We start from the raw sequence: 24,260 nt of genomic DNA on the forward strand, positions 1-24,260 counted from the left end.
ATTGGATTGGATCGTGTTGGAGATCGAGATGCTGGGAATGATTAAATCTGCCATGGAGCTATTCTGAGGAATGAGAATTCTCTCCGCGTGTTGTGCAGCGATAGTTCCCCGTCTGCGAGGACGGAGAATCGGGAGTCCCCGGAAGCAGATTGTTAGCCGCTGTACTGGAAGATCTTCGCAATCTCTAGTGGATCAGGATCATTCCATCCGTGAATACATATCCTTGAACTCGTGTATGCCATCGCTTTCCGGATGACATCGAATTCCCGCGACCGGAATATTATTCAAGTCTGAATACCGTCGTCGGAAACTTCGACGCGATGGCTGCGAGACATTCCGACTTACGTTCATGGCCGGCTTGAGGTGATAAATCTCGACTGTCGCCGAGCTGAAAGCTACGCTGAAGCCGCACATCATGTCATCGGATTTCTTCTTCTTGTGGTTCTTCGGGTAATAGTTCCGCAAACCGCTGATGCGAGCATCGTATCGCGTCGTGCTGATGGGAAAATTCATGTCAGCGACGATGATGATATTCGGAACCGGGTATCGCTGAATACTGATGCGGCTCGTATTGACTACGAAGGCGGATGCAGCAGCAGAGATGACGGATCATGCGGACTGAGCCGCTCTGCCCGGACGTACTGCGTGCCTCCCGTGACGTGGAGAGGCGCACGCTCGCGCGAGCACACGCCGTTCATTTCCCGAAACTTTACCTGCATTCCGAGTTGCAGATCCCGTTGCACTTGCTGTAGAGGAACGAGTTGTTCGCCGTCATTATAGCGCTGCATTTGTCTGAAAAGAAGATCGAAGGGACCTCGGACGGACTCTCCCGGCGTTTTCTCCCTGTTTGGCGACTGCATGTCTGACTCCTGCGCGTTTGTAATTTCTTGCCCTTTATCAAATCGCATTGATCTCCCAAGCGGGATCTCACCATCTGCGGAAACATCACACAGAACGACGTCCATGAAATGACTAAACTCGTTGACTGTTCGAATGCAGTTGCAATTTTCCAGCTCTTGAGCCATTCTGCACTCTTGCTCACAGCTCTGGGGGAGAATGAGATAAATTATTGTGCTCGCTCAAAACTTGTGCAGGTTCATCGGTCATCAGAACGGGGAAACACCCGGAGTCCTCCGGATTGACGTCGCTCAACGCATCGATGCTTCTGCTTCGGTGGAAGGACGGATGAATCAGACCACATTTTCCATCAATCCATCCATCCAAGCTCTGAGTTTTACCAATTGACTCATCCAGCCCTGATAGATAGAGACCAGCTTCCGACCGAAACGTTCTCGATAATCCCAACAGTCCGTATGGTAGGGCTTTTTGAGCCGACTCCAATCCTGTTGAGCTATCGTGTAGTCCACGAAAACATCTCTGCGCATCGCGGCGGAGGACATGGGTTCCGGCGCGTATACCGATGAATCGTGGAAGAATATGGGATAGTACATCATGTCCATGGTGCTCATGGTCGTCTTCGGGTTCCAACGAGCTTCCACCATGAGCTCTAGAGAGAGTATATCCAGTTTACAGCCTGGCCCCGGAGCAGCGCGAACTTTATCGCCCACAGAGCCGGACACGGATTATGAATGATATTTCCTCGACATCCGGGCGAGTCCAGACTCTAGCTCACCGTATGACCACGTATATTGACAGTTGAAGTACGAATGGTTTCTCGGGAGAAATCTCTGAAGATCAAGGGTGTAGCAGGCCATCATCGGGACCTTGTAGTATATATGTCGGATCCTGAAAATCTCAGAGAATCCGGTCAAGGGAGCATTAAAGTGTGGGGTCCGTCGATTCGGCACAATAATTCTCCTATGACACGCGCTGTCGTACATACATATCTTTGCAATCGAAGTCGGGGCAATCGGGCATGAATGACGTCATGTTACACGTAAAGAGAACTGAAGGATCGGATAAGCCGTAGTCTCTCCACTCTCTGAAGTACGCGTGTTTTGGATAGGACAAGACGAGCATCTGGAGAGAGTTGTGGTCTAAGGCAGGGGTGTCAAATCCGTGGCCCGCGAGGTCTTTTTTTGCTGCCCGCCCGTTCCCCCCCCCCCCGCCCCATACTCGGAGCCGACCATTTCGAATGAATGCTTGGAAATTGAATGAGATCGGTGGAATGAATCCCTCCGTACAACCAAACGAACGAGATTCCCCTCGATCCCCGGAGGCTGGAAAAGCATTCTTCCATGGGCGATAGGCATATATTCTCGTTTTATACGAAAGTAAATTTTTAATGCGGCCCCGCCAAAAGTCTGACACCCCTGGTCTAAGGAGAGGCTCGGGTCTGCCCAGAATGATCAGATCGTTGTTGCTCCCTTAACCAGGAATGGAAATGAAACAGGAGCCAACAAGGAACACTCACCACATCTTTCTTCGAACACTGCCCGTTTCTTTTCTCGCAAACCATCGTGAGATTGTACCATGGACTGAGGCACGTTGTCATGGCTGGAAATCTCGCAGCTTCACGTTCCTCCAAAATGTTCATGAGGGTCGGATATTCCAGGTAACTCGATAAGACATCTATACACTGATACAGCATACCCACGATGCTGAAGACCAGGGTGATATAGGTCAATATGAGATCTTTCCTCAAGAATTCCGCTCTGATGTAACGCCAAAACATAGGGACAACACTGGTTTGCCCTTTCAATTGCTTGGGAACTCGCGGGTGGATCCCGTAATCCATGACGGCTGACGAAGGGGTAGGGTCAGAAGGTTAGGAGAAGTCACGAGGAGGCGCACCGATTTAGCAGGCCCCGTTATGCCTTTGCGGTCTTGCGCGCGAGCTTCAATTACACGTTCGGCACAGATCGTGATGGGATCTGAGGGGGAGAACGCGCGTCGAGCTCTAGCGCCGGACTTTGTGATCCGCAGAGAACAATTCGGACATAAATGTGAAGTACTGGGTCGGCTGCGGAACGAGTCAAGATATATTCGCGTCGGCGGTTAATTTTTCACCACTGATGCATAAATAAGCGTCGTTCCCGAAGCTCTTCGGCCAGGGATTCGATGTTCCGAATGTCCACGGTATCCGGAAAGCGGCTCGATGGCGATATTATCCAATGTCTGATCAACCCCCGAACCTCGATACGAGGCAGCTGATATTCGGCGTCAACCAACAATGATTTCAAGGTCAAGTTGAGCCGAGTAGTCTCCGTCGGGTCATCCGATTCTGCATCATACCCCGAACGATATTGATCCCTAGGCAGCCGTATGAATTCAATTTCGCGGATAATCACTCTTTGCTGACCCATAACACGAGCCAGTGTCGAGAGCTTCTCCGAGCAGAGACGCGACAATATTTTTTCATACCTCAAGCTGACACGAGAAAATAACGTCACAAATATGCAATCAGCCCCGCGTCGTACGTCTGCCGCGAAAGTCATTCGTGAACTCGATGGAGCGAACAGGTCGATGAATTAGAACAGAGTCATTGCCTCATAGCACAAGTTAGTCGTTTATTCACATGTTTATACAGTACATATTTGTCATACTGATCTGTTCCATATCACATATAACAGACACTGTTTACAGTTCGCATTTTAGCAGATCGCTATGTTCTTCCAATAATGTTCGTCATAAGTAATGTCCAATAACAGATGGCTTTCTACAACTTCAGTCAAAATCGCGAAACCGATAGAAACCCTTCTACCGCGGGTCGAGATCTCTGCTCAACCCTTTCACGTGGCCGTCTAATATCGGCGCTCGAGTGAAGCTCGTTGAAATTCTCCCAGATGGTGATAAAAAATTAGTCGCCCACCGCTGTCCTAATAAATATTGATTTTAGTTTGATAAGCTGACGAGAGACTGAGACTTCGTTGGAGAAAACGAATCCAGGCGACCGATGATGTGAAAGTCGAAGGAACAGTCGATCGTCGCAGGATCACTCTACTCGATTTTCTGAAAATCGTAATCTCATGCTGCCGTTGCGCACGAACACTGCGTGTGGTTGACACGTCGTTTTAGAACCAACTGATTCTGCTTCTAAATGACTGCAGAATTTGTTATAATTTCCGTCATTTTCCGGGAAAGCGTGCCGGACCTCCAGCCGCGTCGCGTCGTCCTATGGCTTGTTTCAGCCTAACTAAAAATAAATTATCGATGAATTTTTTACAAAGGGAGAGACCATGAATGAAAAGCGGTCGAAGGGGGTCGAATGGTCTACCTACGGAAGGATCGAAATGCATCTTTTTCCTCCTTCTAGGAGGATGCGATCGCGCATCCAATTCTCCGAAGATTGGAAAAATAATCAGACAGAATACGGAAGTTCCCTCGAAGTAAATCAAATCAAAGCAAACGATAAGAGTCATTAGGGAACTGAGATTAAGCTTAGAAGTCGTTTTCAGGCGACAACCTCACAAGACTGGGTGCCTTCTCATCAGCGGTGCTGATCCTCGCATCAGCACTACAAGTTGAGACTTATATCTTTACGCGATCGGATGTATATGTATAAATTATCCATCGCTATGCCATAAGAGACTTTCTATACTGGGGAGAGTGGTTAGCGCTACAACGAAAAAAATAGCCGGTGTTGTGGATTATATTCAAGAAGCGACTCTAAGATACTTAAGAGCACTTATGGCACTTCGAGCCATGCTCGCAAAATGCCCATAAAATAGTAAATAGTTGAGAGCGAAGCTTCTATCTATATAGATGCTCAGCCCTCATTAGCAACATTTTAAAAACGAAATTCACCCTCGACCACCCCCGAGGTGGGGCAGCCGAGGTTTCCTTCTGGTTCCTAGAGTTCGTTATATTACTGTCAAGATTTCGACTATCTGTGTCCTCTGCGCCTCCCACCATGGAATTTTCTCCTTCCCGCAGTTTTGACGTTCGTCCTTTACCAACAACTACGTACATGAACGATCAATTTCAAGTAACTTGCTCGAACTGCCTGAGATGATTCGATCGAGAGGATTAGAGCAAAAATATATAAAAATACAACATCCGTCGATGACTTTCGCTTCGGGCAGCTCGCCGGTCAATCAGTCATTCGATCAATCAGTCATTCGATCAATCAATCAATAATCACATGAAGATAAATGTCTCATGTCGCTCACACTCGATTTGTTGGATACAATTTCCGTTCACGCAGGAACTACGCTCAGCCTTCCATCCGTCTTCAATTCATGAATTTACGACATCTCCTCGAGCCACAAGTACAGTGCAGCTTGTCGTCTTCGATGGGAAACTTGTAATCATATGTCAGCTCCTCGCCAGTGCGGATCCTGGATGTGAAGAAGACAGAGTCAAGGGGTGAAAGGGAATTGGTGGATTTCAGCTCTCGATATATCGTCAGCTGCCTTGAACGCATAGTCTTGGATCATCGCCGATGTGAAAAACGGAAGAATATCGAGTCGGTAACGAGAACGGAACTTACTCTCGCAGCGCGTAGATTACAATGTGCTTCTTGTTGTCGACCGTGATCATTTTCGAGTAGCAGTTGGGCTGCGAATTGATGCTTACATTAATTTTCCATCTCTTGTTCGATTCTTCCGACATCGATTTCCGCTTAATTCGATACGGCGCGTCGTCTGTCCCGACCATCCAGGCCGGACCGACGAAGATCGGATTGGGAACTCCATGTTGACTCTGACTACCTGGGACTTACATCACATGAATGGTTGATGAAGCGAGCCGCGTTGCCCTTCACGGTCGCGTCGACTACTTCATCGTTGTCCATTCTGAACATATAGCAGCCTAATCCCCGACCTTCGTAGTATTTCTCGCGGCGATCGCACAACGAAGCTCGAATGACTTCGCCCGCATATTCTGGAAATTCGAATTCGGATTAGAGAGAGGAAAATAAGCCCGACACGTGATGAGGGGAATCCAATAACTTCCATCGCATGCATTGCTCGAGACTAGACGGATTCTCACCGATGATCATTTCGCCCTTGGCGATGTCCTTCTTGCAGTATAGCCCTCTGCCATGGATGCCAGAGCGGTAGACTCCGGCAACTTGCTTTGTTGTTTCCTTGAGATGCCGGTAGCGCATTCCGTCGGGCAGATCCAGAGAAGTTTGCCTCTTCGAGCAGGTGGGAGTGACATCATGGTCCGAAGTAGGTGACGAGAACCTCGGGGGATGCCTGTGGTATGAGGTTAGCCACGAGAACATATCGTGATCGGATCTCTGTCCATCGAACGGCTCCATGCGAGCGCATCCGGAAGGGTTCTTGAAGAGACCTCGCCACTTGCAGTGCTTCGCTTTATAGATCAGACATTCGTCGGCCCGTGGCAGTTGTTCCACCAGCTGGCTGATCAGCGTGTTGCGCAAGCCCATCATCGAGTAGCCATCGATTTCCGACAGATCTAGCGGCAGGGGATCAAGATGAGCGTTGATCCGAGCCTGCTGAAGTTTCTCGAAGAGATCCTTCCACAACGTGTTCACGTTGTGAGACTCGTTCCTGTATGCGCCGTCACTGCTCTCGAGACTGTACACGATGTAGGGTCGGTCTTCGGGGGGCGCGTCCACCGGATGCGTGGTGGACTTCGGTGATGTCTGAGGGAACATCTGCGAGTCGTCCGCCGTCGCCTCGATGGGGAGATTAACCGTCGCCGTGTTGTTACTGACCACGGGTGCCGGTTGCAGCTGCTGGTTGGACTGCATGAACGACTGTTGCAGCGCTGGAGTCTGCAGCTGCTGTAGAGGCTCCTGCTTATCGATGGAAAAGGACATCTGCTGCGGGATCATCTGCTGCTCTTGCTCTTGCTGTTGAGGCGAGTGGTGTTGGATGGACATCATTGGTTGGGATATCGGCTGAGACGGCGGAAGACTCAGTGGAGTACATTCGATTTGCGACAAACTTTGCTCATCGTTCGTGCAGCTGTCCGCGACCTCCACCTGCAGACCCGAATCCATGATTTTGTTGGCAGCCTTCCGCAAGAGAGCAAATATACTGTCCGCATCCTCCTCCTGTTCACCGGGTGAGCACGATGGCGACGGCGAACACGAGAAGGGGCTCTGAGGGGCCGGCAAGGGGAGCGGTGAGCACCCTCCCATGCGTTCGATGAGGGGGAGCTCGTTGGTCGACGAGTCGGGCTCGGGATATCGATCATTATTCATCGAGTTCGGCCGCTGGGTATTCAAGTCGCTCTCAAGGCTGAGATGGCCCCGCGGAGAGTCCTTGTCCTCGATGGAAATGTCTTGTGTCGTCGTCGACACGACGTCTGAGGGTGAACTCTTCTCGGGGAGGCAAGGCCCGGTGCTGAGCACGGGGCTACTCGATTGACCTCCGATGGATAGTTGGTGAGACTCGTTCTGCTAGAAAAATAAATAACCGGTCAACGAGGATTCATAGATTCGATTTCCTCCGGGATGTCCCGGCCATCTCCTAATTGGCGAGAAAAGGGGAAAATTTTCTGATGGGAAGGAGGGTCTTCGAAACTCGACTCACCGAAGTGCTCGTGGATGCCTTCGTCACCGGGGCTTGTGTAGTCATACATTTCACGATCGAATTACTAGACTGTTGTTGCGGCTGCTGTTGAAGTGCCGAAGGATCCGTTTGCTGTTGTTGTTGTTGTTGCTGCTGCTGCGGCTGTTGTTGATGCGACGGCTGTTGTTGGGTCTGCAGAATCGCTTGGGCCTGTTGCGGCCGTTGTTGCGGCTGCTGAGCCGGAGCCTGCTGACTCTGCTGCTGGGCTGTGACAGCGTGAAGCTTGGGAATCAGAGCCGGATTAATTATCTGGAGGCCCTGGGGTCCGATCGAGCCGACCAAACTCTGACGCTGTCCTTGTTGACCCACCAACTGGGCCAACGCGCCCTGAGGGAGGAGCAGATTCGGCATAGCCAGTTGGGGGTAGATCATCGGGGTGGACATGAAAGGATTCAAAACAACGGCCTGCTGGCCTGTCGGCGTTTGAATCAACTGGATTGTCGGCGTCGCGAAAGGCCACGCGGCTTGTTGACCCAAGAACTGCATGCCGCCCAGGAGGCTGACCCCGGTCTGAGGATTCAATGGATTCTGATTGTTTTGTGGGTTGTTGACTTTTTTGGGAATGATGATAGTTCCGCCCGGAACTTCGTACACCTCACACTGAGGGTTCGCTGACGCTGTCGATTGCTGTTGCTGCTGCTGTTGTTGAGATTGTGGCTGCTGCTGTTGTTGTTGTTGCTGCTGTTGTGACTGGGAGTGCTGCTGCTGATGTTGTTGCTGCTGCTGCTGTATGGCGAGGCTGAGTAGCTGTGGAGTGAGACCAGCTTGAGGAACACTAAGAATAGGAGTTTGGGCCATCGTCGGACCGACTGTTGTGGGAATTATGCCGGAAGCCGTGGTCGTCAGTAGAGTTTTGTTTGTCTGGAGGGGAATCGCAGCTTTGATGTGAGTTGTCGTCGTCGCTGCCGCGCTCAATTGATTCGTTGCCACCGTGGCCATTTTGGGCAGAATTGTTTTTGGTCTTGGAGGTGAGATTTTGCTGACGATCGTCCCCGTCATGGAACTCGTGGGGCTGGCGAGGGTCGTCTGAACCTCGCCGACAGCCCGTACTATGTCAGTGACTCCTCGTACCATGGAGGTCGGATTTAGGATCGTGAGATTCCCGTTCGCTTGCACCAGTTGAACCCCGGTCGGTGACAACAGCGAGGTCGGCTGCTGCGGGAACAGCTGTTGTTGAAGGAGGCTCGAATTTACTGCCACCTGCAGCGGCGTCTGACCCATGAGCGCAGCGTTCACCAGTGTTGGTCGCGCCGCTGTGCTCAATTGGTTTGTCATCAGGGCGACAGTGCCGTCAGGACGTCTTTTCAGGAGAGGTGCCCGAGGTGCAGCTGCCTGAATCTGCAGCTGTTGAGGATGTTGGTGAGCGCAAGCATGCCTCTGATGGGTGCACCCATGATGATGATGATGGTGGTGTTGCACCGGCAGAGAATGAACATGCTGCAGGTGGTTGCACTCGTTCTGAGCGGGGCTCTGGGTGACAACAGCCATGGCTGCTTGCTGTTGTTGTTGTTGCGGTTGCGACGGCTGCTGCTGTTGGGCTTGCTGTTGCTGAGGTTGTTGCTGAGCCTGAACCTGCGCTTGATGTTGCGACTGGGGCTGCGTTAACTGTTGCTGTTGTTGTTGGTGCTGCTGCTGCGGAGAAGATCTATTCAGGGGTTGACAGACGGTATGTTGTCTCAAGACCTGATCCACATCTCCGAGGTTCAGATGGTCGGACTGGCTGCCGGACCCCGAAGGTATGCCCTCAACCAGATCCTGCTGTAGCGTTTGCGGCAACGGAGAGTGTTGCTGATGGTGATGTTGTTGCTGTTGCAGATTCGATTGTTGTTGCTGCAGGAGCTGTTGTTGGTGATGTTGGAGATGACTGAGCTGAGGTTGTTGTTGTTGTTGATGTGATAATGCGATGTGTTGCTGTTGAACATGTTGCTGCTGCTGCTGTTGCGGCTGCTGATTCAGCAGCTGCTGTTGGAGCACGAGGGGCTGCTGCTGCTGCTGCTGCTGTGGCGATGGCTGCTGCTGTTGTTGCTGTTGTTGATGTTGCTGATGATGTGTTTGTTGGAGAGATGAACAGGGAGAGGTGCCGGTGTGGGATGTGCTCGCCTGCTGATGAGACAGTTCAGGATCGAGAGATCGAGTGACACTCTCTAGGAACTCGGTTAAATCGATGTGAGAATTGGACGAGTGGACACAGCGGGAGAGCTCTTCTAGCAAACGCGTGTCGAGTTCACGTTCTGCGTCATAGGCTTGAGTGGGTGGCTCTGGAAAAACGGAAAAGCAAAATTAATGCTCTGCCCTACTGATAAGGTGGATTCAGCAAAGTTGTTGTTCCTCAAATATTCCCATTCGGAGATCCGCCACAGGGACGCATCGATCTGATTTCGTTACCACAGATCGATCCTCGACAGTACAGACAGAAAAACAACAACGAGCTACTCACCGTACACGAGTGGCGCTCGGGCACAGTGGTCAACGACGCTGTGTCGCGATAAATCATTGAAGCTCATTGGTTCGACTTGTCGCGTAGACAGCACGTACTCGGTGCGCTTCCGTGCGTTTTCCACACTCCAGAAAACTCGGCGACACCGAAAGTCGACGGGCACGAGAACGTCAGGATCGAAATCGGACGCGAGATCAATTCGTCCAATACATTCGATGACCATGCTGCCGATGCACGCCCGGATGAGGATCGGCTGCGTTCCATGAGTCCATGATTTATTCCTTCCGATGCTGTTCTTGAGTTCGCTCTGATCGACGTACATCGCCTTGTCGCAGGCGAGTTCCTCTTGGTGCACCGGCTCGATTCCTCCCTGCAGCCTCGAGTGCTTCAGACAGAAAACACTTTTGTCTTTGCAGAACACGGCACCGGCTCGAATCGCGCAACGGAAATGGTAGTTCGCAACGCAGTTCCGTTCGCAGCAGCCGATCGTGGCCCCGCTGGCGTTGCAAAGCTCGCATTTGAGGTAGCGGCCCCGGGAGAAGGCCATGTAAACGTTACGGAGGTAGTCGTTGGCGTCTTGGTAGACTTCGGCGGACCACAGAGTGCAATTCGAATGGCCCCAGCAGTCACAGCCTAGGTAGAGGAGGCGTCCGGCGCATTGATCGTCGCCTTTCGACATGCAGAACACGCATATTCTGCTGTCGTCGTCCTGAGTTTCGTCGAGATTCTGTAGGGAGAATATTGTGAATCATTGGCTGATCGAAATCATTCACGTTCCGAATATGCCTGTCTGACACTCAAAAATCCTAATCGAGTTACAGACTTGATGACTCTGAAGATTTATTTCGATTGTTTCAGACTTACCATCGAATGCTCCTTCTTGATTGTTTGCTGCTTGTTCGGATCGAATCTCGCGTAATGGTGATCGGCACTCGGAGGTAGGACAGGAAGAGGTGGTTTCGAGTTCTTCTCCCCCGTTCTGAAGTCTTTCGTGGGGCTAACAACAATCAGCAACGAATCGATCATGTCGTTGTTCAAATTTTGGAAATGATACGACAACAGGTTGAGGAGCATCTCTCGTAGGGGCTTAATAGCTACGCCTCCTCGTAGAGCGGCTTGAAGAATTTCGTGGCAGAACTCTTTCAACGACGTGTATCGATTTGATTTTGCGCGGCTTATGACTTCCCCGGCGAGAGCCATCGTCGCCGGGCTCAACGAATGGATCCGGTTCAGCACCCGGACGCAGGTCTCGTTCAACTCGTTCGTTGCCTTGGCGAGCAAAGTTTTCAGTTGGTCCTGGTTTGGGCCGCACCGTCTACACGTGAATCTTTCCGTGTGGGGGAGCAGAGAGAGCCGCTGATATTCCTCAGCGGTCAGCTCTTCGCAAGAGGCATGAACCCATTTTCTGCAGCGGGCGCACTCGATCATGTTGATATCGTAGTCGTCCGCGTCATAGCACTTCTCGCAGAGCGGACAGTAATTCCCCCGCTGTCGGAGCGAGACGCATTCCGTGCAGAGTTGGAGATCGAAGTTCCAACCAGACATCACTCTGGCGTTGGTTTCGCACGACTTGCAACGAATGCACTTGATGCAGGTCCAAATGTTCTTCCGCTTGCTGGGTTTCGACGGGTAGACAGGTGGAATACATTCGGTGTGGTATACCTCCCTGCAGCTGTTACACTTCAACATCTGGTTCCGCTTGTCTCGCTTACCGCACTCGAAACAAGCTTGACATTTGGGACAGAGCCAGTTCATAGTATTAATATTCTCAACCTGGAAAGAGAAAGAGAGTCAGTTCGTCCGATGTGCAGAGGAAATTTTCCCTCTCGGCGTCGGTCAAATCCATCACTCTGACCGCGCGAGCTCAGTCAGGTATTCACAAGAGATTGGGTGGTTGAGTTACTTACATCTCGAATCTGTACACAGAACGTGTGGTACGGCTCACAACACATGGCGCAATAAACGGCCGGGTTGTGTTTAACACTGGAAGCACACACGAAACATAAAACGACATTCGATAGCTGCAACTGGTTTGAAACAATGACTGGGAGCCCGATGTTCAAAATACGGGTGATGTCCTCTCCCAACGAGCTCCAGTTGAGAGGTTTGATTCCCGGATACTCGAGGGTGGAATCGACGTTCTCGTAACGTTTCCGAGCTTGGGCCTTGGGGAGATTCCGGATCTGCGATGGAGACACTTGTCAGAGAAGATTCTCGAGTCTTTCCCAATTCAGACAACCCCGTCTGCTCGGCAGAATGGAGTTCCGATAGTATACGTTTTGAGGGAGTTCAACGGAAGTAGAAAGGGAGACTCACCTTCCGACTGAGTACGACTCCGGATTGATCGACTTCTCGACGGATGTCGTCTTTCCTCTCCGCGAAATGAATTCGTCTAGAAACCCTTTCGAGTTCCTCCTTCTTCTCCCTCCGTCGTGCCGAGGGCGGCCGCTGGACGAGAGATTTGACTTTTAGGTCTCTCAGATCTTTTTTGCTCGACGTCTTCTTGGCCGCGTCGAGCGGGCACTCTTCCCGTCGACTCGACTGGACTTTGTTCGAGATAATTTTCGACTCGGGGACTTTTGGGACTGCGAACTCCTGTTTGCAACGGACGCCGGTCGACAGCTTCTCGAACACCGTTTTGACCTTCGGTGGAAGCTTCTGCCTCTCGACCTTTTCGTGCAGAAAGTCCTGTAACTTGCTCTTTACGTCCTCGTCGAACTGAAGGTTGTTGACGCACGATTGCGCCCAACAGGCCCGGCATCGAGGCGCCACGAGCAGCTGGCAATTTCCCAACGCACTGCCGTTGCAGCTGAAAGTGTCGAGAACAGGTTTAGAAGGGAACACCGTCTCGAGCCGTGTTGGAACAATATGAGGAGCGCCGTGGGATTCGAGAGTGCTCTCGATCGGCGAATTAGTTCTTTCGATTTAGGTAATGGTAAAACACAATTATCGGTGCAACGAAAATTCGCACAACAGTGACACGGAACGTGGACAGCACAGACTCACTTTAAATGCTGAGGAACACGGACAAATTTGGTGAAAAATTGGAAGCAAACTCTGCAGATGAGCTGGTCGTATTCTTTCAATAGGTGGCCCGCAGCTCCTTTCTCTACGGAGCAGATGACGCATCTTTGTTTCTTGTCCAGACAAAGCCGAGGCTCTCGGAGCAGAGGCTTCGTTTTGGGTTTCGACGAATGTAATGTTTCCTTCAGATGTGCTTCCCTCTCCCTCGTTGCTCCCGATTCCGATATCGAGTTAGAATCTTTGAAGTCCCGTTTCTCGAGCTTCACTTCGGCGCTCCTTGGATCCGATGAATCGGCGATTGAGGATGCCGGGTTCCCGCAAGAGCTCGCAGATGACGTCGCTGACGATGACGTTGCTGCAGGTGCACTCGGTGATATCGTTGGCTTATTGTTTTTCAGGCGGGCTTCCCATTGGGCTTTGAGGAGCTTCTCGACGCGATCCTTTTCAGCTGGCAGACTACAGGACGACGTAAACAAGGTTACAAACAACGTGCAGGAACGAAGACGAGTGGTGGTTTGAGACACAGAGCCGTATCCAGACGTACGAGCGAGGGCTACGCGTCTTACCTTTTCTTCTTGTTTCGAGATCGATCGGAGTCCGAAAGGAGGACATCCGTGTACAAACGAACGATTTTCCTGAGCTCGTCGCTGCACGTATCCTCCTGATCGTCCTCGGGGGATCGTGCTGATGACGAGTCCTTGCAGAGCTTGGCTTTTTTATTCTCTTTCGACGTGGTCGGCTTCTTGACTTCGACAGCCGAATCGCTGGTCTCAGTGGCTCGTCTGTAATAGTAGACAGGAGGGTGCGCCGTCAGGAAGGAATTCACCGACAGCCCAGTTTCCCACGGGAATATGAACCACTTTCCGAAACCCCCCGTGCCTAACCAAAGTCTGATCTTCGTCGTCAGCTCGATGACGAGAATCCATCCCTGGAGTCTTAGAAAGTTAGGATGGTGACTCTCTGTCTCATTATCGAACGCCCCGAGTCCGTGGAACGATTCCTCCTCTCAGAAACTCCCATCAGGAGTACCTGCTCCTGTCAAACTCAATTCGGCAAGAGTTCCCCTCGTGTCTTACACTTAGGTCTACATACACGCCCGAGACGAGAGTGCGGCTTCGGCTCGCCTCTCACGCGCAAACGACGATTCCCGAATATTGGCTGGTGGCCGACTCGCATCGATGCGGTCTCATCTCGAGATGCCGCTGAGGTGATTCGTCGATTGAAAGAATGAGGGAACGAACCGTCGAGCCAGCGACCGACGTGTCGGGCGATCGGCCATCGAAAAGTCTACAGGGACCGAGAGCTCAGTGTTTGCTTTATCGGAGCCCGCTCTGCTTCTGGGCCCTCTCTTGAATAAACGCTTTTGACGCTCTCCGAGTGGCCCTTCATTATGGAAGCAGTGATAAATAAATCTAACGGCCTTCTCCACCTACAAGTAACCGAAGAGATTGGGAATCTATTTACGATCGCACATCTATAGGACCATCGTTGCGAGGCAGGGGGACCCGAGAGCTAAGCCGGGAGAATTTCGATCGTGTGAGAGTCGGGCGTTCAAACCGCGAGTTTCTCAAAAATATCGAGCTTGTTTTCTCTTACTACCCGTTGAGATTCCCCATCGGAATTCATTCGATTACTCGGTAGGATTTGGACGGCAGTCGGATCAGATGACGTATTCCCAGGGCCGCGCAATCGAGACTCTTGGGAGCCAAAAACGAGGTCTCAGCGATGGCGGCGAGGCAGAATTCCCTCTTCGAGGTGGGCAAGGAAATATCCGTAGGATACCGGTGGTGCTCAATTCCCCCAAAAGCTTTCAGAGTCTCCAGGATTCGCTGACGGTGTAGGGAGGGAGAGGATGCACGATTGGGTTTGCCGAGTGCTCGAAGCAGTGCCCAGTCCAAACACGTACCTTTTCCGAGCCTTCTTCCTGCCCCCTCCGGGGTCTTCGGATGATAAAATGGATCCATCTTTTGCGAAACCGAAGAACTCGTCCTGAAAGTAATCAAGGGTGCTTAATTCCATCTTTCTCGCTTCTTCAATCGCCCCATCGATCCAGGGTGATTCCAGTCCCTGCTCAATGAGCCCCCTTGTTCCTTTGGCTCTCCGGGCTCGAGTCCCGTCCTTGTCTCATCCGGGTTTTTCCATCCGATGGAATAGTTTCTCCATCGATAGCGACCGCGTTGGTCCGCACCGCAGTGTGAGACGGAGAAGAAAGCGAGCAGGACAAATACCCACGGTTTCGAGAATAAGTTTCAGGACATGCACGACTAGGTATGAGAGGTGTACGGACGGTCATACACAGATCCGTACAGCTCGATTTGGAAGAGGAGGACCTTCGACGCAGAAACTCGGTAAGTCGGCGGAGTGTCTCGACACAATCATTAAATACGGCGTGACGATCCATGAGAACGCTCGGTGACCGCAAATGGCGTCGAAGCATGCGTCAGAGAGATACCTCATCTGACTTCGAAAATTTTAGCGGCGGCGTTCTCGTAAATATGCGCCTTCCGACAATCGGTCGCTTGATTAATGAGCCCCTAGACAACTTGGTAGCATTAGATCCCCCTTCGATCGATTCGACGTTTTCACCGGACGGCAACGCTATCGGACTTCTCTCACTCCCGGATTTCGCTTTCTCTTCGAGGCGCGATTTCGCTTCACGCCGCGCGCCAACAATGTGTCCGCCGCCGCAACCGCTGTGTCGTTGTTCCAGCCCGGAGCGGAACCGGTTCTCCGAACGAAATGAAGGAATGCGCTGCATCAACACGAGATCTGGAGGATCTCTGGAAATCTGTTTCCATCGCTACTGCGACGGCCGTTGTTGCCGTCGTGGACTCGCTCCTTTCTTCGGCGGCGGTGTCCATCGGGGTGGACCGGGCGGCCGGTCGGTCGTCCAAGTGTGTTTTAAATGAGCGCAACGTTTGTTTGAAGCCACGTCGTTTGGATGACCCTGAGACGCAGGGGGTCGATCACACCAACGGCCGCCACTTGTTCCATGTAGTATCTCTGGGGTGAGCGGCGCAGGCGATGTCTTCTCTCGACGAATGATGACTCCGCCTGTCCCGTCATTCTATCTGGACGAAGCGGCCGGAAAACAATGACGCCAAGATCGAGTCGAATTCAAAAACTCTTGACGGTAACGTCAATAGCGAGCTGATGGAATGATGCGTCTATCGGAGTCCCCCATGTCCCCGGGCCGACTCGGTCGGATCGCAAAACAAGCTTCGGTCGCAATGACCGACCGACCGATTGAGGGAGTGGGATCTTTTTTCTGTCACTGCACTTCCAGGTGTTCCGAACCGACGGCGGAGAGTTATTGTGGGACAACGCTCGACTGCAGTATTCGCTGTGGGTCGGGATTTCGGAAATGCTCAAGTCTCCCTCGGTTCGTCGCTCTATCTCGGTCAGACCTCTCGCTACGGAAGGACTGTACCTCTTTGGGATTGATGGAGAATCGTTGGAGCGGATTAAAAAGTTCCCACAAGGGAGACGTTTCCGTTAGGGAGGCCCGAGTCTCAGATAGCGATCAGCGACGAACCTTCACTTTCAACCGATCCGCCTCCGTAACGAAACTCCGGAACTTCGTTTCGTATTCTGATCATTGACTCGAAATTACTCGCCGTCGCTTGAATTTTGCGCCGCTTGCGATGACTCTTAAAAAGAGCTGTCGCTCGAGGAATTAGCTTGCTCAGATAGACACTCGCCGTCAGAGCCGAATCGGCGAACACGCTTCTCGATCGAGTGATTCAGCCTGCATTTATTCCCTCACGATTTTCAGCTCGGAGCGAGAAGTGTCGCCAAGGGCTTCGCCACCGAATGCTAATGGGTATTACGCACTCTCGATTACCCGTGCCGATCGGATTTCAAGAAGTGAGGCTTTTTCCCGGCTGGCGGTACCTTATTGGTATTTCGCGAAATTTCGATGGGCAGCGGGGAACTTATTTATTGCACCTGTAGCTTGACTGCGTTTCCTCGTGAGACGAGCCGGTCATGGAAAAGGGGAGAGTCGTCGCGATCCCACTCGTTGCCCCATTATTCGCTAAAGCAAGGGAGAGTTCCCAATAGAATCGAGAGCTTCACATAAACATCCGGAAGCTACGCATGCAATGACTCGCTAGCCCCTTGACGAGTCTGCAGCCGTTACCGATTCACACGCGAGAGGATCGATAGGTCGATGACTAATTAGGTGCTATGGGTCGCGACTCGTAACTCGTAACTCAGCCCTTGCCGCATCGCATTGGCATCTCAGGAGCTGTGTCGAAATGGTCAAATCTCAAGTGCCGACTCTCTTCGCTTTCTCCGGAGACTCATGCAGATGGAATTCCGTCGAAATCCTGAACTGTTTGAAATCCGAATTGAGAATCACGGAAGCGCTCGCAAACCGCTCGGGAGAGTCATGGGTAAGCATAAAGCCGCTGCGCAGCAACGTTGGCAGTACATCCAATGACGTTCGATAAAGGTCTCGAGATCAGAGCCTGCGATCGGGCTCCTAACGAATGCAAGTATTATAGATGTGATTTGAAACGATCGATCCGACGTGGATCGGCTCCAATCCTTCGGCATCGTTAGGGTAATAAGTTCAACACGCTGGGGCATGGGTTCCACTCCGCCGTGTCGTATTCAAGTGTTTTCGACCTTACACTCATCGTTCTCCGAAATTTCTCAGAAGTCGGCAGAACCGGATTGCCTTTGGAGACCGCCCAGGCAGGATGTTCGCGTGTTCTCAATAGGGACATTTGAAGCTCGTTTGAAAATAGTTTCGAGGCTGCCGCAACATCACTCCCTCTTTGAGGTGCTGTGCGTACTTGTTTGCCTAACATGAACCTACAGCCATCTCCAACTTCGATGGTGGTGGCGGCAGCGACGACGACGAAGCTCGGTCAGGAAGCGAAGGGTGCGCTTCGAGGACTCACCGAAAAAACATCTGCTGCTCAACCCAGGCCTCAACGCGAGGTTCCGACTCGAGCTCGACAGACACACTCACCCGTCCTAGCGACCGACCGACCGACCAAGCGAACGATCGAGCGAATAATCCACCAAACAGTCGTCAGCGAAGTTCAGGTTATTCAACGAGTACGGGTATCAAGGCTCCCGAGCTCGTCGGTAATGATTGGGCAATCTCTGATTGCGGAAGAATAAAAAGTGTAGAAGTCGTTCCAATCTCTTCGATCGCAATACAGAACCTGCCGGAATGACCGGCTCCGCCTCGTTCCCGTACGAGTTCCAGGAGGCGCGAGCATTTCAGATGATACCCACTTCTCTGTCGATGTTTGTGAATGAACCGCCTTCATGTCGGATACTGGGAAGTGAGGCAAACTGTGGTGGATGTGATTCTGCGAACTCAATTTTCCATTTGGGGGAAAAATACTCAATTAGGAACTCGTATCCAGAACCGAATTCGACAGTCCGGGGGTTTTCTCATATTTCAGACATCGATAGTGGGATTGAGTTCTGGAGCGAAAGAGGAATTAATTCTCTTTCTCGACTCCGATGAGTCAGATCCGAAATGTTTTCTGGCGGAAAATGCACAATTCGATCTACATTGCCGAAGCGTAGACATATCGAGCCGGATGGGAAACCGACTGAGCGAGTTCACAACGGCGGCGGACGCAACGAGCGGATTCGGCTGCCAAATCGTCCGCTTCATACTCCGAATTACGTTCAGGTGGGAGGAGCCGCCGATCGTGGTGATAGCCGTTGTTGTTATTTGCTGTCGCTCCGTTGAACTTCAGAAGAAGGAGAATTTCGTTTTTTCGGCAACTCCGCTAAGCCAGAAGTGTTTCATTTTTCGTTACAGAACGATTTTTCTGTGGTTTGACAAACAAGCGGAGCCATTGGCCCGCTGGAGATAGAATAAGATACACAGTCGGTCTTGAAGCGCAGCCGGAGTCGCAGCGAAGAGCGCCCGAATTCTGAGTGAGTGACTGAGGGAGGGAGCGGGCAGGCAAGCCGGCCGGCCGGCAGGCGGACAGAAATCAAGCGAAAGGTCCGACAGACCGACTGGTTGTTCGCTCGTCGGGCCGAATGGAATACGGATTGTCACACGTGTCTTGCTTTATTTTTCTCTCCGCGCCGCCACCGTCGACGACGACAACGAGGCAACGTTGCCGCAGTTACAGAAAATGTTTCACATCGCTTGTTGGTGGACTCACTCAGCAGACCGACCGGCCGGCCGGGCCAGCATCGAAGAAGTCGGACCAGCAGGCAAAAGGAGCAAAAACATCAACAAGCGACGAATTGCAGCCCGTTGAATCTTCTGCAACGTTCTCGGCACAAACAATTACTTTGAATTACGACAGAAACAGCGATAACAGAAGCGGTAGCGTCCGAGGGAGCACCAGAAGGATCGGCACCGGCGACGACAGCCCCTTCAAATATAAATTAAAAAAAGCCCCATTCTTCTCTTGCTTTCGGAACGGGCTCGGTGCACCTCACTCGTATTCGTAGGGAGAAGTCGCGGCAGCTCTACGAGTTACGAAACGAGCCAAACTTCTGTCCGGCTTTCGTCATCTTTCCGTGGCGGCCCACCTGATGGGACAACTGGATCGTGGCAAGATTTCTGTCGTCATCGGGGGAGAGGGGGGTTCCCCCCCTCCCTCCAGGCCCTCGGGGTCCTGGAACCGGGTTCAGATTCCCTTGCAGCTGAAGTTCTTCATCGCATCCGCGACACGAAACGCATCATCCACTCAGCAATCACCAAGTCCCTCCAGAATGGCGATCAGAGAAACCCAATGCGAATAATTCAACAAGATTTTCCATTTGTCGAGATGCTCACATCCTTAACGAGCAGGTAGCGTGGGATATCGACTATCAGATTCGTTCCCTCCCCTGCCACCACGAAAGAATCCTCTCAGTCAGCAAATTTATTCTTCTCATGTCCCATTCTTTGTTCCACCGTATCGGATGCACTGATACAATCGCAAGCGCCACCACGTTCGAACGTGTTTCACATTCGATTAATTGATTCCATGAACAGGGTTCTCTCTCCGACACGGGTCGCCTTCGGTCGAGTGCAATCTCTTTGCACCGCGGGTATGAGATTAGTCCGAGTCTCCGGATCGAAGGAATCACCTCCGAACCATATGGATGCATTCTATTCCTCATCAATGAAATATTCGCTGATCGCTCGAAAGCAGGTGAAACTCCTCGAGTACTTTGGCTGTTTCGGGTGAATTCGGAATTCGGGCAACGGTCGCTCTCACTTTCTGAGACCAAATTCCAAACTGTGAGATAAGTGCGGCAGAAATGTAAACAAGAGCGTCGAGGAATGCGCGATCTCGCCGACAAGAATATCTCACGCAACCCGTACACAGTGACACGATGACTCCTAGTCATTCATTAACTCTTCGAAATGGCGACAATCCAATGGAGTCGGAGCTCGAAGCTTCCGCCTCGTCCCTCCTCCCCGCCGTCGAGGAGCAATAGAAGGTTAACCGGACGCAGAAACTCGAGTCTCCACTTGACTTCGATGGGGGAGTTCGATGAGGAGACGATAAGCGCTAGATAACTCTACCGGGAGTAGTTAAGCGAATGAATCCAACTTTTGCCGGGATGGAGGAATGAGCCCAGGACCTCTTGAGTGATGGGGATATTTATTGACGACGGAAGATTACTAGAACAAAATGGAATAATTGCCCGGTTCTAAAATCGGCAGATGAAGCTCGGCGTTCGGGGCAGAGTCCCAGCGTCTCGTTCAAACTGAGCTCAATATGCCGTTGGACTCTTCTTACTTGTGCCGAGAAGCAAGGGCCGTGTCGGAGCGCGTCGTCAAGCGAAAATTCTTACTTCTGAAGTGAAAGTCTCCGTCGCTGATAACTTTCTGTCGTTAATGTTCCTGCCATGAAGCAGTGAAGCTAGGAGGTGTGATTCATATGCGATAAGACGAAGCACACTCACACACAACGACAATGCCGAACGCAGACAGACAGCGGCTGGAGCAGTCGAGGCTTCAGCATGGACAGCAACATCTAACTCTCTAACCGTTTACGCAGCGAAGCATATCACCACCGCCGCCTCCGACAACGACGACTCAACCACCCAAGCCAGCGACGACAACAAGCCGAATAACGAATTCAACGAAAGTGAAATGGACACCGACAACGACGAGCGAAAACAGTCGTTACAAACCAATGGAGCATACCGGTAGGTAGCACGGCCGGAAGCGGGGATTAGAGCTTCGGTATCTTTCCTACGTACCAATAGTCTGATTCCATCAAGCGGGGATCAACACTTAAGAGATCGAAAAGGAGTGCATGATCGACGTCATCAATCCCCCGCCTTTGCTGGAGAGATCTTTCTCGCGCCTGTTCGTCATCATCTAGAACTCACAATTAGTCTGGAATGAGGAGTAGGCTATCGGGTTTCCATGGAAGGGTCAGAATTCGGGATCGCCTCAAGCTTCGATTGTTAGAATACGCTGTCAATAATTTGAGGAGTATCCGAGCCCAGATCAATTTTTTTTCCGCCAGCGGCGACTTCTTGGGTACTTCGAGATCTCGATTCGACGCCCCCCACGATGGGACTAGCTAAGACACCAGAACGCGCGCAGAACTTCGACGCTCATCTCCCTCCGATCGATCAAGAATACGAGGACAATCTGACAAGAGAGCGACACGGTTCTAGAGGCTTCAGATAGGAAGGTGTAATAAAATATTATATTCGAAGATAAAGGTCGAAAGACTCATTCTCAACGAGGGAGACGGAATGAGATTCGCCATCGACGTGAAACAATAGAACCTGAACGACGAAAGGTTTCTCGAAAAACGAGAATCCGATAGGACGATGGAGGTTCTTCCGCGGGCCGAGTCTTTTCCGCTCCGAGGGAGCAAGGCATGGCTAGGAGACCACGCTCCTGTTCGACGACGCCGATCCAGCAAACACTTGAATGCCGTCACATCTATTTATATCCCAAACGACTTGCAAGCGAGTGACATTTCCAAGCATGACCCCGACCGACATTAGAAACCACCAGAGTTTGACTTACTGGAGTTTTGTTGACAACGTCTCGACAATGGATCCCCTCCTCCACTGGGGAGAGAATTCCCGACTCAGGGCGCGGAGGCCATCAAGATTGTCCTGAGAGATTCCCCACTACGCCTGCCCTCAAGTCGGCTTCGTCGACCACCTTCCGAGATGCCTGTCACTCCCCCGTTCTCTATGATTCTCCCTCCTCCACTCCATCCGCGTGACGCTTCCGCTGCGAGCAGACCCGTCACGTCCCTTGATCTCGGATATTCTACCACTTCGCCATGACTTGTAGACCCTTCTAGACACTTAGCCGCTACTCTGCTCAAGTGTCAGGCGGGTTTAATCGGACGCTCTGGCAGAGCGTCCACCCTTTCTAGCTGCGGTCTTGTTGGCATTAATATTGATGACATTGATTTCAGTGCTCAGTAATTCTGTGAGCTGTCTCAAGGTCGCGGGGGCCGTAGCCGTTTGAGCAGCAAATGTTCAGAAAACACAGCAGCGGCGGCGGCAGTGGTAGTAGCCGCAGCTAACGACCTTCACGACGAGCATTTACAAAATATCAATGACATCTCGTCAGCTAGTCGTTCTCATGCGAGTACGTCGGCTCTACGCTGGAAAACACATCGGATCGAGTGAGCGATCGCGACGGGAAACACGCAGTGACCGGTATGGAACAGTCGCCGGCGGAAAGAATCGAGGAGGAAATCCGAGGAGGCTCCTCGGCTGAGGAAAAAGCGACGACGATGGCAAGCAGGTCGGCACAGAACATCGGTGGCGGGGCACTCACGGACCTTCGGTCAGTTCGGGAGGGAGGGTTCCGTCCGAGTCACGTGCTTCACGGCTTCAAACAATTCCACAATTCTGTGGTGCAGACCGGCGACAGGATTTCCCGTTATGGAAACGAAGGTTTATTCGGTAACCCTATTCGAAATCACTCGGAGACGACACGGGAAACGATCAACGGGAACGACACGATCAGAACGCGCTTCTCCCAATTTTCTCGGATGCCGAGCATCATAATCCCCCTTTCAAGTGGCATCCAGAACACCATGACGAAAACCCCGAATAGAAAGGGTCTGGGAAAGCTCGCCGAATCCAATGCGGATTCATCCGGATGGAATTATTCGTAACCATCGATTTGATCTGGAAGCTCGATATATCCATGGACCCGATCCAAGGCACAAGGAATGGTGTTCAAATTGACGCTTAGAACACACTTCTCGCTTATCGGCGCAGGTAGACAGACAAGCAACGTCGATGCTCAGCGAAAGGTCAGCTGGCAACATTCCCCTGGACATTTCCGACGCGTGTGGAATGAATTCAAGACGGCGCGGCTAAGCGCTCAGTATCGCTCAGTCAGGTGCATATTGATCCCTACGTTGGATTTTCATTTTTCCTTAGACGCAACGGACACCGTCGCCTTGATCCCTCAACGATCGGTGCACTCAGGAGCACCGAGCGAGGGAAGGGTCATCCATCCCGGAAACTACACATCCTTGTAGGCCGATCGGTTTAATCTGTCAATCAAGCGGACACCGGATTCTCTTCACGTACGAGGCTCCCAATCGGTTCTCGTGGAACCTTGCCGATTCCAAGTCATGTTCGAAGTCATTGCGCTGGCCGAATAGGTGGGAGAGACTGCTTAACAACAAACACTCGAAAAACAGGGAGGAAAACGAGTTTCCGAAAGAGCTCAGCGAGTCGAGTCTGAACTGGAACGTCGCGATTGAGGTAGCCGTGAGCAATCCTTGTCTCCGGGCATGTTTGTGATTCGAAGTGCGGAGACGAGCGCAGTGTAAATGAACTGCGTATGTCTTAGCGGCAAGCAGGCAGCTAGCTGCGGCAGCGGCAGCAGACCCGAAGACCTTGAACCGGGCAAATCCTGTGCTTATCGTTTTGAGCGCGCTTTCAGCGTCCGCTCGAGTGTATATTCATGTCTTTCGGTAGGGTTTCGCAGGATCGCCCGAGATCCGAAACTGTCGCCGTTGAACTCGGTATCATCCAACGGACCGTGTGGATAGAGATGGACTGGCAGTGAACAGATGGGGTTTCGCGCCCAGACACAGTCGTCACAAGGGCCCAGAAGGGCTTCCAATCGATGGTTTCCCATTTCTCTTGATGGGAACCGATCGTCGGACACTTCCACGCACGAAGATTGTCACAGAATAGAGGAGAAAGCAAGGAAAACTCCGCGAACTTACCTCTTCGGTCTCTGACTCCCCGAACAAACTGCTGAAACTGGCTTTAGCACGGGTTATGCGAACTGCCCCCTTGACCAAGGGGTTTGGGGAGTCTCTCACGTCATTTGGCTGCCCGCAGCGCACCAGCTTTCGGCCCCAACGGCCCACTCGGGCCCCGGGAAACCGCTGGTGCACCCGAGAAGCCAT

The 24,260-nt window shown here is 51.8% G+C and overlaps 1 protein-coding gene across 1 annotated transcript; it reads right to left on the minus strand.

Annotated features, from left to right (window-relative positions):
• Nucleotides 1-5,134: 5,134 nt before the first annotated feature.
• LOC100899404 (histone-lysine N-methyltransferase trithorax) lies at nucleotides 5,135-24,260 on the minus strand. The gene is given in 15 exon segments (XM_029110534.1): nucleotides 5,135-5,240; nucleotides 5,393-5,460; nucleotides 5,624-5,784; nucleotides 5,893-7,276; nucleotides 7,410-8,087; nucleotides 8,259-9,446; nucleotides 9,549-9,704; nucleotides 9,869-10,594; nucleotides 10,750-11,658; nucleotides 11,793-12,068; nucleotides 12,202-12,694; nucleotides 12,892-13,365; nucleotides 13,467-13,691; nucleotides 14,816-14,898; nucleotides 24,075-24,260. Coding segments are annotated over 15 exon segments (7,113 nt in total).

The sequence above is a fragment of the Galendromus occidentalis genome, unplaced genomic scaffold (genome assembly GCF_000255335.2).
Source record: "Galendromus occidentalis unplaced genomic scaffold, Mocc_1.1 scf7180000076709, whole genome shotgun sequence".
NCBI classification, from domain to species: Eukaryota; Metazoa; Arthropoda; class Arachnida; order Mesostigmata; family Phytoseiidae; genus Galendromus; species Galendromus occidentalis.